Here is a 15702-nt window from a genome sequence, read left to right as displayed (position 1 = left end):
AGAGCAGTGGTATTCAAAGTCGGGATCGTGACCCCTAGTGGGGTCGTGAGGGAACTGCAGTGGGGGGGTCGCCAAAATGTTACAAAATAAATGCAAAAACATAGTTCATATTGTATGGGACAATATAGAAACGTTTTTGAGAAAGATCATTTTTATTGAGTAAATGTATTTATTGGTTTCTTTTCATTTTGATGAGATGAACGTGTAATGAATTGAAGGTTATTGAAGGTTAGCCTCTTTTTTGGGGGGGTTGTCAGTAGATTTGGGGTGGGTGGGGTCGTGAGAAATTCTTCCGGGATAGAAAATTTGGTCCCCAGAAATTCTGGTGGAAAAAAATGGGGTCCCCGCTGAACAAGTTTGAATATCACTGCCTTAGAGATAAGAAATGTACTAAAACCACCACACAGCATCCTGATGGCAAGAAAAAGGTTTGGTTGAAGGCACTGCACTCCCATCAGCCAAGAAACAAACTGTTACTGTGTGTGTTTGTGTTGCTCAAGTCTCCCATTTGTCAATTTCTTTGGAAGTAGTTTGTCATAGGGCAAACCCAGACCTGTTTCAGATTAACAGTGACTTGGCTGTTCTTTGGCTGGTGTGAGTCAGTGTTTTGATATGGTAACATATCAATATGGTAACGTAATTATGTTATTATTATTATTAATATTCTTAATGGTTGGATTGAGAGAGCCTGTAATATAATCATATGACTGCAGTATCAGTTTCAATATGAATGTCTTGATAGGTAATCCGTCTTCTCAGCAACCCGTCTACCCATTTATAGACCCCTTTGTTTCATTTGACTGGCAGTATTTTGTGTGTTATGTGCTCTTGTTTCGGTCACTAAGATCCTTAATTTCAGAAGTTGTACTCATGACTCAACGTGTCTCTTCTCTCCTCCTCTTCACCTTCCTATCCTCTGTCCCTCTCTTTACTTTTCCCCACTCCCATCACCAGTCCTTTTCTCTTATTTTTCTTCTTGCAGTACTGCATTACAGGAGCAAAAGGAATGTGAAAAGAGAGCACCTCCTCCCCAGCCTCCAGAAGAAAGCTGGAGAGAGGGAAACGTGTGAGAAATGCAAGACTTGATACTGCCAACTCAAGTTCAAGCCATTTTGTCGCTATGACCTGAAATGTTGCAGTGTCTTATACATGGGAGCCTGACTTGAATTGTATTACGTTTTATTTCTGAAAATACATTTTAATCAAGTCTTTTGAATGCATTTTATTTGACTATTCTTAACTTGAATCAAGAAAACTATTTTCCACTCTAGTTTGCCAGAAACCATTTTGGAACATTGTTGCAATTTCCGTCTATAGTTAGGAATGCCTATACCTGTAAACCATCAAATGTGTTAATGTATACTGTTTGTCCAGAAACATTTGCATGTGTTTTTGTTTTTCATAAACCAGTATGTTCCTTAGAAATAGCTTTATCATTATGTCAACTTCTCGAGTACAGATCAATATTTGGTAAGGCAACCTTTTTTGGCATGTGAATTCTTGGCGTCTCTGTAACCTCTTGATGTATTTGTCAGCTGCATCTCATGTTGTCTACTGGTAAATGAATTTGGCCACATTTAGGTATTTGTCGTAACTTTTCACCTGCCAGATACAACGGGAGTTAATTTAACTTGGTAACACAGTAATAAGTATCTCTAGCATGTAAACTACTTTTTTTGGATTTCAAATGGATCTGGACATACAGCATACAATTTCCATTATATCAAGGATAATACTCAATTCCATTCTATACTTTTTTTTCTTGTCTGCTTATATTTGGCTACATTCCTGTCCGTTTTGAGTAGTCCGGTAGAAGTTGGCTCCCATATCAGAATATTTGAAATGTGTTTAACACAGGTTTGTTGACATGCTCTACTTTGATGTTAGATGGATTATGGTTTATAGTATGATTGTCTTGCTCTGTAACTTTCCTAAACAGGATGCTGTTCTGTCTTGCTTGTCGCAGTTGATTTCAGACACCTCTTCAAGTGAAGTGAAGTTTATGTAGTATACTGTCTCCTGGTCAGATTTGTTTAACATTGCAGAACCTCTCATATCTCACATTGATGCTTTTAATTCTGATACATTCATTTTTTTGTTCAATAGTGTTTCCAACTATATATTTCCATGTAACTAACAATGCTTCTCTTTAAAATCTGCTGCTCCTTCTCTCTCAACTGTTCCTTCTGACACCCTATGGGTTTGTTTTTTTCTCACTTCTTGAATTTCTTGAAGCCCATCAATGTGTAACTCCTGCCTCCGTTTTGTCCTGTTAGACTGCACTTGAAGAATTCCCTTTTCTTACTTCAGCCTGATGCATCGGTTCATTTTTCATCTTTTCATTTTTCACTGTATTTAGTGGACTTGTTCTTTTGCTCCTTTTCACTCCTCTCTCTCTCCTTACCTGCATGTGTCCCCTCCCTCTTCCCTTTTATCAGAATCTCTTTCTCATTTCTCCACCCTCTTCATGTTGAGAATCTGTTTGCTAGTGACTGTTTTTGCTGAGTAACTATCCATTCTCAGTAGTAAGTATTGCTTCTACACTGCTCAGGTGGTTTCTGTTGCAGCTAGCTGAAACTAAAGGATATACCTGCAAAATATATCCTCCCCAGTCTCATCCCTCCCTGGATTGTATTTGAAATGAAATACTCCCGTTTTGTAAATACTGTGTATATGCATTTTTTTTTCTTAAACCTAATAAAATAAAAGTTTAGAAATAAGTATTGTTTGTCTTGAGTTATTGAAGTGACATTTTACACTTATACTTAATCATAATATAAAAATTGATGCTGAAGATTGAGATTGTATCAAACCCAGAAGACTACTCACACTGAACATTGACAAAAAGGCATTTATTGAAGAAGAAAACTATGATCAGAACTGAGAGACAGCAATGACGAGTACTGCAGCAATGGACAATCAATCATATTACAGGGACAGTTCAGTGAGTTGATAGATTGACATTCATCACATTCAAAGTCCTGATTTTTTTCTCAACTCATCTGAAATTCCTGCTTTCACATCACTTGACCATCAACATGATTGCACTGTTTCTAGGGATTGGCACTGAACTTTATTCAAGGAACAATATTAAATGTCAAAATAATATGACAGAAAAGAGACTAAAGAATAGCTCACTATGACCAGAGAGCAGTTTTAAAAGGCATGCAAAGATGGAAGCAAAATAATGAAGAGGAAATTGAGTAGGCTAAAAGCTACAGGGTAAAGAAGCAACAAGCACTGTTAAAGCTACAAGCCACAGAATAGCGATATAAATCCTAATTAGCATGTATTATAGAGAACTACAGATAGGTGGACAGGAAGTTCTACAAGATACACTACTGAAGAGAAGTTCAAAATAAGTTATAGGAAGAGAAAAGGACTAGTTTGTAAAAGCACACGGGAATAAAAGGTGACAGACTTGAAAGCAAGATTTGAAAAAAGACATGGAAGGGTCAATATAAATAGAGAAGAAGAGGTACACGAGAAAAGAGAGCCGACTTCAGAGAAAAATGAAAGCTATGGGCATAGAACATGACAGAGAAAAAGGAGAGGAGATGGAAGATGCTGACTAGACTACTAAAAGATGAAAGCAGTTTTTCAGAGCTCAGCAGAAGACCTAAAGAGGGACGGAGAGGAGCAGAGGGAAAGAAGAGGACCTAAAGAGGGACAGAGAGGAGCAGAGGGAAAGAAGAGGACCTAAAGAGGGACAGAGAGGAGCAGAGGGAAAGAGGAGGACCTAAAGAGGGACAGAGAGGAGCAGAGGGAAAGAGGAGGACCTAAAGAGGGACAGAGAGGAGCATAGGGAAAGAGGAGGACCTAAAGAGAAGCAGAGGGAAAGAAGAGGACCTAAAGAGGGATGGAGAGGAGCAGAGGGAAAGAAGAGGACCTAAAGAGGGACAGAGAGGAGCAGAGGGAAAGAAGAGGACCTAAAGAGGGACGGAGAGGAGCAGAGGGAAAGAAGAGGACCTAAAGAGGGACAGAGATGAGCAGAGGGAAAGAGGAGGACCTAAAGAGGGACAGAGAGGAGCAGAGGGAAAGGTAGGTAGCTTAGTGGTTAAGAGCGTTGTGCCAGTAACCGAAAGGTCGCTGGTTCTAATCCCCGAGCCGACTAGGTGAAAAATCTGTCGATGTGCCCTTGAGCAAGGCACTTAGCCCTAATTGCTCCTGTAAGTCGCTCTGGATAAGAGCGTCTGCTAAATGACTAAAAATGGAAATGGAAAGAGGAGGACCTAAAGAGGGACAGAGAGGAGCAGAGGGAAAGAGGAGGACCTAAAGAGGAGCATAGGGAAAGAGGAGGACCTAAAGAGGAGCAGAGGGAAAGAGGAGGTCCTAAAGAGGGACAGAGAGGAGCAGAAGGAAAGAGGAGGACCTAAAGAGGGGCAGAGAGGAGGAAATATATTTACAAAAAATAGAAGAAATAGACAGCACAGTAGAGTGAAGGAAAGCAATGAGCTGAGAAATAAAGGAAGATGGTAAGAACATTTAGAAATTTTTTAAATAGGAGAGATAAATAAATGACAGAAAACAGAAAAATAATAAATAGGAAATTAGTTATAGCTTAAAGCTAACAGAAAGATAGAACTCACAAGTCAGGTAAAAGAATCAGAAGGTTGTAATGTTAGTATTCTGAAAGAGTTTATATTAATAGAGAAAGTAAATACCAAAGCATAGAGTGAAGCAGAATTACAGAAATGATCAAAGCCAAGAAAAGTAAAAGTAGCACAGCTAGATGACTACAAGACAGCTAAGAGGACAGTGTGTAAAAAGCAAAAGGAGAATTTAGCAAGAAAGAGGAAATCTGAAATGAAGAGAAAAGAACTGCAGAAAATCAGTAGCAGAGGAAAAGCGCAATAAAATTCAGAAACCGAAGATGGGAAAAGAAAAAGCAATATTGAGTAAATAGAAGACAGCAAGAGGAAAGATGAAGCTAGGAAAAGGAAAATAAGGCAGAAAGGCTGTTGGGAAAATAGAGAAGAGGACAGCAGAAGTAAGACGCCAGGAAGGAAACATTACAGTGAAAGAATATAGGACATGTACAATTTAGAGAAAGACATGATGACATACAGAGTCAAGATGGTGAGGAAATTATTTGAACGTGTCAAGGCAGAGAAAGAAAGTTTAGAAAATGAAGACAATAGCATCAGGCAAGAAGAGGACAGGAAAATGTTAAGAAAGACAGAAAGGGTGAAGAAAGACAGAAAGGGTGAAGAAAGACAGAAAATGTGAAGAAATACAGAAAGGGTGAAGAAAGACAGAAAGGGTGAAGAAAGACAGAAAATGTGAAGAAATACAGAAAGGGTGAAGAAAGACAGAAAGGGTGAAGAAAGACAGAAAGTGTGAAGAAAGACACAAAAGGTGAAGAAAGACAGCCATAAGATAAATACAGAAAAGGTGAACCGGATAAAGAGTGAAGAAACATGAGAAAAAGTTTAGCTAAATAAGTTAAAAATTGCTATTAGATTGAAAGAAGGGGACATTATAGATCTGATAGCCATGCATAAAGAAAATAGAAAAATAACGACGTGTAAGCAGAGGAGTTTGAAAGAGAGAGAGCGAGTGTAATGTTTACTGTTCATTTGTTTATTATCCATTTCACTTGCTTTGGCAATGTAAACATATGTTTCCCATGCCAATAAAGCCCCTTAAATTGAAATTGAATTGAGAGAGAGAAAGAGAATGAGAGAGAGCGAGAGAGCGAAAGAGAGAGAGAGAGTAGAAGTAAAATGGTAGAGCAGCTATTTGAAGAGGTGCTTGATATGTCTCTTTTTCCATATTATACATTGTTACTACGTGTAACAAATACCCTGATGAAGGCATCACAGTCAAACCGTTGTTGAAATTGAATAATGAAATGAATCAGTAAACAAAGCAGTAAAGAAAGAGAGGGGAAAACATACAAAAACTAAAGATAAACTTTGCATAAAAAGAGGTACAGCCCATAGGTTGAAACACACAATAAGACCACACAGTAAAGCAAGGCAGGCACAGGGCTGGGTGTCTAGGTCCTATACTGCAGCATCCCTAGAACCAAGCATACAACATTTGAGATACTAAACTCAAATATGAAGTTACATGCGCTGATCTTAAGTTAGAATTCAGTCCATACAGTACAAAGGTACTAAACCAGAAACAGTTGCATAAACATATGCAGACAGTCATTTCTGTAGTGCACTCACAACCTTCTTGCACTGGTATCAGTCAGCCTCAAAGCTTACAGTTATAGCAGAGAAAAGGAACACAGCATATATGTTTGAGCAGAAGAAGGAAGGACTGCAAAAAGAGGCATTGAAAAAGAGAAATGAAAATGACAGGAATCAAAGAGAGGAGAGGAAAGGGAAACAGAAACAAGGTTTTATTGAGAGGTCAACAGTCAATCTAGAGGACAGGATAGAGAAGGAGAGATGGAACCATAGAATTACAACTCATCTGATTCTTTCTATGGATGGAACACAGATTCTCAAACAGAATGGAGAGATGCAGGCGAGAGAACAGGAAGAGGAAACCGGACACAACATCATAGAGTTTAACAGGACAGAGGAAATAAGGGAAAGCACCATAGAGGTTACAGGCTCGTCAGGCAGAGCGAAATAAAACCCAGAATGAGGCTGCCATAGAAAAATTATCGAGTGGGTTAGGGAAGTTTGACGAATAGCTAGTATTTAACATTGAGCATTATGCAAAGCAGAAAGATAGAAGCTCAACAATGAAAAATATAAAGAAATGTTTTGTTACAGTTCATTTGTTGACAGAGAAGTAATGGCTACAGAATGCTCTTTTGACAAGTGAAAAATGTTTAGAATCAGAGGTAGATTGTTAGGAAAACAAAAACAAACGTACATTTTATGCAAATTATAGTTTTAGGGATCTAGAAGCATTTAAAAAAAGATGACTGTGCACATTAACAATACCAGTACCATTGCTGTCTCTCATAGCTTGTGCTTTGTTAATTGAGTATTGATGTCGTCACATACTCCCACACACACATACACACATACACACACTTCAACGTCCTCAAACAGTGCGCTACATCATTGACAAAACCAGTGTCATCAAAAATCAGTAATTTAACTGTATAAAATGTCATTGTACTCTACAATTTCATTCTTGAAAAGTCGAAAGCTCAGACGTTGAAAAAAACGTTTTTTACAAATGTCACCATGAAGAGAAACCAGTATTGTTGTGCCACTTGAGTTGCAGTATTGTACCATGAAGTCCAGCCAATGAAAAATAATATGGCTCACATTCAACTCTCTCTGTTAGAATAGTGAAAGAGTAGCTTATAAAGCAGGTACGGAGGCAGAAATCTTTACATTCTTAAACCCTGGAACAAATTAGTGGCACAAACAATACAAATTAAGTGTAAAATAAAGGTTTTAAATAACTGTCTATAAATTAGATCAGGCTCTTTATCCTATATATATTCTCCGATAGAATAAATAGTGAATAGCTACTACAGTATTTACACGTTCAGTCGGTTGGATTTTACAGTCTCCCAAGGGAGGAAGGGGGTCAGACAGGAAGTGACACAGAGCTCAGTGATATCATAACCTGTCCTGCATTGTTGTCCTGGGACTGGCCAATCGCGGACGAGGTGGCGGGGTCACAGAGCGGCTTCCAGGCTACCATTGGGCAGCTCAGTAAGGGGTGAAGCGGTTGTATCCTCCTCTGTACAGACTGGCCTAGAAATAAGTAGAAGATATGATAAATGATGGTGGATCGGTGCCCACTGGCGGGTTGAGGCTGATTCCTTTTTGAGGCTCAATTAAAGTCTGGCTCGTGGCTAGAAACAATGGTCTGGATGACTTAGTGGGTCACATGAACACTTTAAAAGTTGGAGTGGTACTGCTTATGAGTTTTAAAGAGGCTCACCATTGTTCCGACTCCGTATGCTGTCGAGGGTCCCACTGAATGGTGGTAGGGATCCGTTGCAGCAGCATAAACTCGGCCATATCTGATGGACAGACAAAACAAAACCCAAATGAGAAAACATACTAAACCAGCCTGGTCCCATAGACTAGACGTTACATGGTTAACAAAAATCCGGGAAACTCAAAATAGTATGATATGTTAAGTTTGGTATGGTTACATAAGACAGCAGGATACTTAAGGCAAAAACGAAAGGAGGGTGGGCGGTTCGGAGTGGATGGATGGGCGTATTACGCAAACGTCATGTTCGAATTTCATCACGGACAACATTTTAGCTAGAAACGTTGCAACTACTTACTACTTTTTAGCTACTTTGCAACTACTTAGCATGTTAGCTAATCCTTCCCCTAACCCTTTAACCCAGGGTTCTTCAATTCCGGTCCTGGAGGGCCGAAACACCTCTGTTTTTCATCCTCTCCTTCTAATCAGGGGCTAATTCAGACCTGGGACACCAGGTGAGTGCAATTAACTACCAGGTAGAAATAAAAAACAGAAGTGTTTCGGCCCTCCAGGACCGGAATTGAAGAACCCTGCTTTAACCTAACTCCTAAACCCTAACCTTAACCCTAACCTTAAACCCTACCCAATTTAGCCACAACAAATTTGAATTTGTAACATATCATACGTATTGCAAATTTGTAACATATTGAACGAATTGTTGTAATTCGTAACATATCATACGAATTGTAATTCGTAACATATCATATGAAATGGATGATGGACGTCCACTAATTAATGCATACCATACCAAATGTAACATATCATACTAATTTGAGTGTCCTGGATTTTGGCTTACTATGTTAGTCCAGGTTACTAAAGGTGTGCTAGTACTGTGTTAGAACAAACAGTGAGGCCCTATAGAACAGACTTGAAGACCACAGAACCTCAGCATCAGAGTGCTGCTTATCTCATGTTCTAAGTCCCATTTGAAGGAAAAAGTCCTTCAAATCCTCATACAAACGGAGTCACATTGTCAGTCATTGGGCACTGCTGCTCACCCATCACTGTATGTTGCTGTGGCAGCGGATGCTGATTGGGCGACTCTGTACGCTGCAGGATACCCGCCCTGATAGGAAAAAAGATATTCAGAGACAAGATAAGCTTTTAGCTAAACACAAGTTAGACAGCCTGAAATTAAGATGAAATCAGAAGAAAAACGTCCACTTACATAGACTTCAGCTCCATATAATCCATCTTGGTACACCACACTGAAAGGAGACATTCTATCATTCACACATTAAAAAGTGAAAATTAAAGCATTTACTTACACTTACAATGGAAATTGTTATTAATTATTCAAATAGATTTTTTGAAGATAGAAATGATCTTACCCAGGGTAGGCGGGCATGGCAGTGGGTGTGGCTGCAGCAGCTGAGCGAATTGTGTTGTAGACAGCCCGGCCCCGCCCACGCAGCGGTGAGCCCCGATAGGCCAGGGTGGGAGTAGCTACGGGGTAGGGGAAACTGGCAACTGAGGAGGGAGAGAAAGAGAGAGAGCTTACAGTACCCACTAGGATATGTACTGTAGCGACCCTACCTTCATAAGCATGTTTATTGACTCCCCCAAGGGAGCATGCTTTCTTAGAGCCATCTATAAGAGAGATTGAGTATCACAGGTGGGTTCTGAACCCGGGTCTCCCACTCTGGAAACCCATGTCTTAACCATTAGACCAAAAGGCTATATTTCCTCCCCTACAAGAGGTCATGAATTCTGATTGTGTTTGATAGGGATACAGTACATACTAGGACATATATTAGAAGGACAAACAAATATTGAAATAATCAAACTCACCCGAAAACTCACATTGAAACTCACCGGTGTAGAGTTCAGGTGCATACATCGCTCCCATGACAGGGTTGATCTTCCATCCAGGGGCTACGAAGAGAGAGAAAGAGAGAAAGAGAGAGAGAGCGAGAGAGAAGGAGAGAAGGATAGAAGGAGAGAGAGAGCGAGAACGAGAGAGAAGGAGAGAGAGCGAGAGAGATGAGAGAAAGAGAAAAAGAGAGAAGGAGAGAGAGAGAGAGCGAGAGAAAGAGAGAGAAGGAGTGAGAAGTTGAGAGAAAGAGAGAGAGAGGTTAAACAACAAGTAAAGGAGAAAAGAGACGGTGGAGGTCATGGAGAGTAAAGGGAACACACAGACACAGTTCAGAAGTACAGAGTGCATGTCCAACCCCTCCCACAGGCCATGGAAAGGTGTCCAAATAACTTTAGGTATCTTACTTGAAACCTCACCATTCACAAGAGGTGTTTGGGGCTTCTTGGTGACTATTCTGGCTGTAGCATTGTTCACCTGCACAGACAGAGAGGACCATTTCTTAGATAGACAGACAGACAGACAGACAGACAGACAGACAGACAGACAGACAGACAGACAGATAGATCGATAGATATTCAAGATAGACATACTATAGATAGTTATTCCTCACCTCAACCTTCCTCCCCTCAACGATCGTTCCGTTCAGTTTTTCCCTCGCTCGGTCTGCTTCCATTGCGCTCTCAAAGGTCACAAACCCAAAGCCCTGAGAGACGGAAGGAGAAACATTTCTGATCGTCCAACTTGTCATTGTCTTAGTAAGGCAACAACAATAGGGCAACCAGGTTTCATTCATTCAGTTTGTAATTTCTGATATTGAGTGGTCTCTCACCTTTGACCCTCTCTCATTAAAGATAATCTCCACATCCAGGATCTTGCCAAATTGCTGAAAGACAAAACCAGATCATAATCTTGTCCATAGGTTTTCACCGAGGTTATAAGAGATTACATAATGTCTCGTAGGATGACATCATGTCTCGTAGGATAATAAACCCTGACATAACCACTTGTTGTGTCTCTCACCCCAAACATCTGTCTGAGGTCTGGGTCTCTGAAGCGGAAGGGGATGTTGGAGACGTGGAGGCGTTTGGGCTGAGCCTTGCCTGACCCCTCCTCATCGCTACCACTTCCTGTTCCGCCCCCTGATGACACTGACACGCTCAGAGCCTGGGAGTCAGAGGTCACCGGAACCAGGGCATCGTCCTGGGAGATAGAAGAGGAGGAGGAGAGGAAGAGAGGAAGAAGAAGAGGAGGAAAATGAAGAATAGAGGAGATGAGGAGGAAAGAAAGGAAGTGAAGGAAGGGGAAAGGAAGGAAAGGAGCGAAGGAAGAAGAGGAGGAAGAGAATAGACAGAGGAAGAGCAGAAGAAGAAGAAAAAGAAGGAGAAAAGGGTGGGGAGCAGGAGGAGGATAGAAGGACAGAGAGCAGCAGAAGGATATAGAAAAGGTTTCAAGGGAAAGGTAGAGAAAGAAGGGGGGAGATTACAGAGGAAAATAAGGACATGTTGCCAATTGGTCCATGCACTTGTACACCTCTGAATAAACAACTAATTTACAATTTATTAAAAGGATTCTGAGATAAAGCAGTTTTTTTCTTCAAATCTATCAAAACAGTTCACATGTTCTGGTACAGTGTCCAATTACAGAGGCATCACATTGCATTAGAAAAATGTCGATCATTTTAATTGAATCAAGTGATCACAACTCAGTCCAAATAAGCATTCAGCACCCAGTGATCCTTTTCAGGCAGGAGTGTGGAGGTGTGAACAGTACCTCATTTTAGTGAGGCGTTTAAATACATGCCCGTTAGAAAATATCAAAAGATATGTACACCAGAGGAGGCTGGTGGGAGGAGCTATAGAAGGATGGGCTCAATGTAATGGCTGTAAAGTTGTTTCCATGTGTTTGATGTGTTTGGTACCATTCCTTCGATTCCATTCCAGCTATTACAATGAGCCCGTCCTCCTATAGCTCCGGGCACCAGCCTCCTCTGGTGTACACTAATAAAATATTAGACTACATAGTCATGTTGATTCAGTTATAACAACCAGCAAATATAGAAAGTAACAGCTCCCCCAACAGAAAGACTTTGGAGGAACTGTAACTAAATACAATATATCATACTGAACATAATTGTGATGAATTATACTTATTAATTCATAATAACTAGGTAGTTCAGGTGACATAGATTATATAGACACGTAAACAGTAAGCCTGCAGGAATACATTTTCATGATATAATCTCATTAAAATGCCCCCATGCAAAACCATACAGGATATAGTAATGTGCTTAAAAACCAAAACATTCACTATCCCACAATGCACCACGATGCCAGTGTCTGTGTGTTGGTCCTCCAAAAACCAAGGGATTATATGAGTCCAAACCAGAAAATTAAGATAAAAAAATATTGCACCAAAAAATGAGTGAGCGAGAGCAGTGGGGGAGAGAGGAGCGAGGGAGCAGAGTGCAATGTGAAAGAAAATAAAAATACAGCAAAGGAAAAAATAGCAAAAGTGAAAAATATCTTTCAATTGAAAATCTAAGTGAATGCAGGCTTGAAAGAAGTCAGATAAATATTAATGCAATTCAAAATACAGATCCTAATATGCAGAACTAAAAACACAGGTATTATTAGCATTATAATATAGGAAGGCTGATAGAAAGAGATAGAGAGTGCACAATGTCTTCAGAGCAACGATAAAGAATAAATTAAACAAAAAGATAAAGTGAACAAGGCAGGAACTTGCACAAAAAGCTTGGGTTGGGGTGAGGAGTGGGAGCTGGGAGGCATAGTGCCGGGCAGGGTCAAAGTTGAATGTTCTAAATGTCAGTTTAGGGTCACGGTGCTGCTTTTTTCTGCCAAAGGTTAAAGATCATTACTCAAGATTCCAAGGGGGCATGTATTAATAAGTGGGGTAGAAACAGAGGGAGGGGGATAGAGAGACACATTCACGCGGAGAGAGAGAGAGAGAGAGAGAGAGAGAGAGAGAGAGAGAGAGAGAGAGAGAGAGAGAGAGAGAGAGAGAGAGAGAGAGAGAGAGAGAGAGAGAGAGGGAGAGAGAGAGAGAAAGACAGAGAGAGAGAGAGCTTCACACAAACACATACAGTACATACTGTACAGAATACTGCTGTGTTGTTATATACTGGCTTCCCATGGCAACCATAGTTAGGACAGCATGGTTCACACACACACTATCAGAGTCCCATCCACACACACACACACCAGAAACAGGCTTTGGGGAAGTGGGACAGTGGAGAGGGGGGGGGGGACAGTGGAAGAAAGGGGTGGGTGGGTTGGGTTGGATGTTGGTGTCATGTCACGATGCAAAATTGATTTCTGAACCTGGCCGATATTTCGGGGGAGGGGGGGGGGGGGGGGGGGGTCACCAGGTCGGCCTCCCCCGTTGACCCCACCTCCATGATGTGTGGCGGCGTCTCAACTTTCCCACGAAAATCAGGACGGACCTTGTAAGTCAGGGGCTCTAGTGATGGAATATATAAACGTGGCCATAAAAGTCAGTTATGACATGAGAAAGAGCTGCTGAGGCAGGGAAAAGGACTTCACAGTCACAATGCATTGACCTTTATTCACCATTCACCTCTGTCTGTGTCTAGAGTAATGACCTACAGTAAATGAAGCCTACCAGGACACTGGACATAAACATACAGTACATGTACATGTTTTCCTCATTATAAGTTCATTAACTGGCCATTGTTCCTAATGAAAATACACAAGTTCCCCATCAAATACATGTCATGTTGTGCTGTAGGCTATATGAAAATAAATACTAGGACATTTTACATTGAACCCTGATAACTATGCCATAACATATACCAAAATACATTTCAATTATAATCCTACATTGAAATACTGTGTTGTTCCATTCTCCTGTGTTGTTAACTTCTCCTTTCTCAACTTTCTTTACCCCAACCCCCTACCAGTAACCTGATGCATGATCTTACACAGACATACTGCATGTTAACAACTTTGGGATTACATGCTCTATTTCCAGATAAATGGGAGAGGGGACGAGAGAAGCAAAGAGAGAGAGAGATGGAGGGGATTCACTTTCAAAAACGAATCCCCTCTCAGCTGCCCCTATCTGCTCTGCTGGGTGTCAGGGGAGATTCCCCTACATGGGCACAGGAGTGGAGGTGGGGAGCTAAACATAGAAGTACTATGGTACTCTGTGTGTGTGTGTGTGTGTGTGTATGTGTGTGTGTGTGTGTGTGTGTGTGTGTGTGTATGTGTGTGTGTGTGTGTGTGTGTGTGTGTGTGTGTGTGTGTGTGTGTGTGTGTGTGTGCGTGCGTGCGTGTGTGTGTGTGTGTGTGTGTGTGTGTGTGTGTGTGTGTGTGTGTGTGTGTGTGTGTGTGTGTGTGTGTGTGTGTGTGTGTGTGTGTGTGTGTGTGTGTTTGTGTGTGTGTGTGTGTGTGTGTGTGTTCCATGTTACTAACAAAGAATTTCCTCAAACTTTGTATGACATGTTGTCGTTGATTAGAATAAAATCCCCTCCTAGAAATATGTTACAAACAACATGTGATTCCCCCCTATACACATACAGTATATACATATCTTGATTAAAAGGTATCTCTGTCTCTCTATCTTTCCTGGACACTACTTCTATAGTCACACACCTCCAGTCTATTATGTTGTTCTTACCGTGCTATTGGCTGCCAGAGTGTCAGCCCCTTCGTGTTGTGGGCCCTGATAGACTCTGAGCTGGTGATGCTCCTGGTACTCTGAGTTGGGGTGGGCGGGACTATAGTCTAGAGGAGGAAGTCTGCCTGCAGGTGTGGGAGGCCCTTGTCCTGGTGGAGGGTATGAGGGAGGCTGGGCATAGACCTGGGGGAGGGTGGGGTCACCACTGCCGGCCTCCTGGCCCGGGCCTCCCTGTGATTGGATGAGAGAAGGGAATTGGTCAATAATCAATCAAAATAACATTGTCATAGTATCTATCCAACCTAGCTGTAGGATAAACCATATTAAAATTATAATAGTGGGTGTGACACTTGTTATAAGAAACAAAATAATCCATTACTATCACCAAATTATTCATTAATTACATTAAAATAGACAATTTTTATTCACAGCATACATTCATTGACAATGTGTGAGTGACTTCCCATAGAATCATGTAAGCACAAAGACCTCAGGCTTCATAGAAGTCCTTTTCTCTGAGTCTTTGAGTGTAAAATATCACCTGGGAAATGTCTTATGGTTGAGTGGGGCTGGGCAGCTTAGATTTGCACAGCTGGTACAAAACTAGAGGCCCTTAAGAAAGATCCACACTACAATCCCATACCTACAGTACAGCTCATTGTGATGCGTATACTATTCCTTTTGAGGATTCATTCACGATTCAGCATCCTTTGAAAAAGAGTATCTGGCAAATATTCAATACTTTACCACTTATGCCAAAGCAGTGCACCTACAAATGTAATGTAATGAAAAAACAACTCAGCACGGAATTGATTCCAGACTAATACCTTCAACGTCATCATAATCATCTAATCAATGTACCAAATCCATTCCAATCCATTGATTCTTCAATGTACCAAAACCAACAGCAAGTAAGCAGAGAGTTCACACAGTGAAGTGACCAATTATCACACAATGAAAAGTGATGGTGGTGACACAGACACACAATAGGAGAATAGATGATTATCTTACCCCGTCACTGCATATCTGATGCTCTGGTACATTGTCCAACAACTGCCACATGTTTTAATGCCAGCTTCCACCCGCCCACTACACCATAAGTTCTACTCAACCACCAATCACATCACAGGAGTGCTGGGGGAAGGGGGAGCAGGGGGGGCTATGCCAGCTGTGGTCATTTGTACCTGTCAATCACTTTTAACCCCTCCTTCCCCTCCTCACAGAAACACACACTAAAAACGTAGGAGAGCTACCCACAAATCAGGAATTTCTACATTTAAAAGCTAATACTGTAGCCG

At 41.0% G+C, this 15702-nt stretch overlaps 1 protein-coding gene across 1 annotated transcript; it reads right to left on the bottom strand.

Annotated features, from left to right (window-relative positions):
• Positions 1 to 2837: 2837 nt before the first annotated feature.
• On the bottom strand, positions 2838 to 15466 carry LOC311139340 (RNA binding protein fox-1 homolog 1-like; the record flags this gene model as incomplete). Its single annotated transcript, XM_084174213.1, has 12 exons — positions 2838 to 7682; positions 7873 to 7954; positions 8928 to 8995; positions 9098 to 9137; positions 9261 to 9399; positions 9745 to 9804; positions 10162 to 10219; positions 10356 to 10448; positions 10575 to 10628; positions 10766 to 10945; positions 14405 to 14635; positions 15416 to 15466. The coding sequence occupies 12 exons, from the start codon at positions 15464 to 15466 to the stop codon at positions 7638 to 7640; spliced, it is 1101 nt and encodes a 366-aa protein (XP_084030339.1). The 3' UTR covers positions 2838 to 7637.
• Positions 15467 to 15702: the final 236 nt, after the last annotated feature.

Source organism: Coregonus lavaretus (genome assembly GCF_964263955.1).
Source record: "Coregonus lavaretus genome assembly, chromosome: 13".
Lineage (NCBI taxonomy): Eukaryota > Metazoa > Chordata > Actinopteri > Salmoniformes > Salmonidae > Coregonus > Coregonus lavaretus.
The sequence above is the reverse complement of the archived record's forward strand: the minus strand, read 5'-3'. Positions and strand labels throughout refer to the sequence as shown.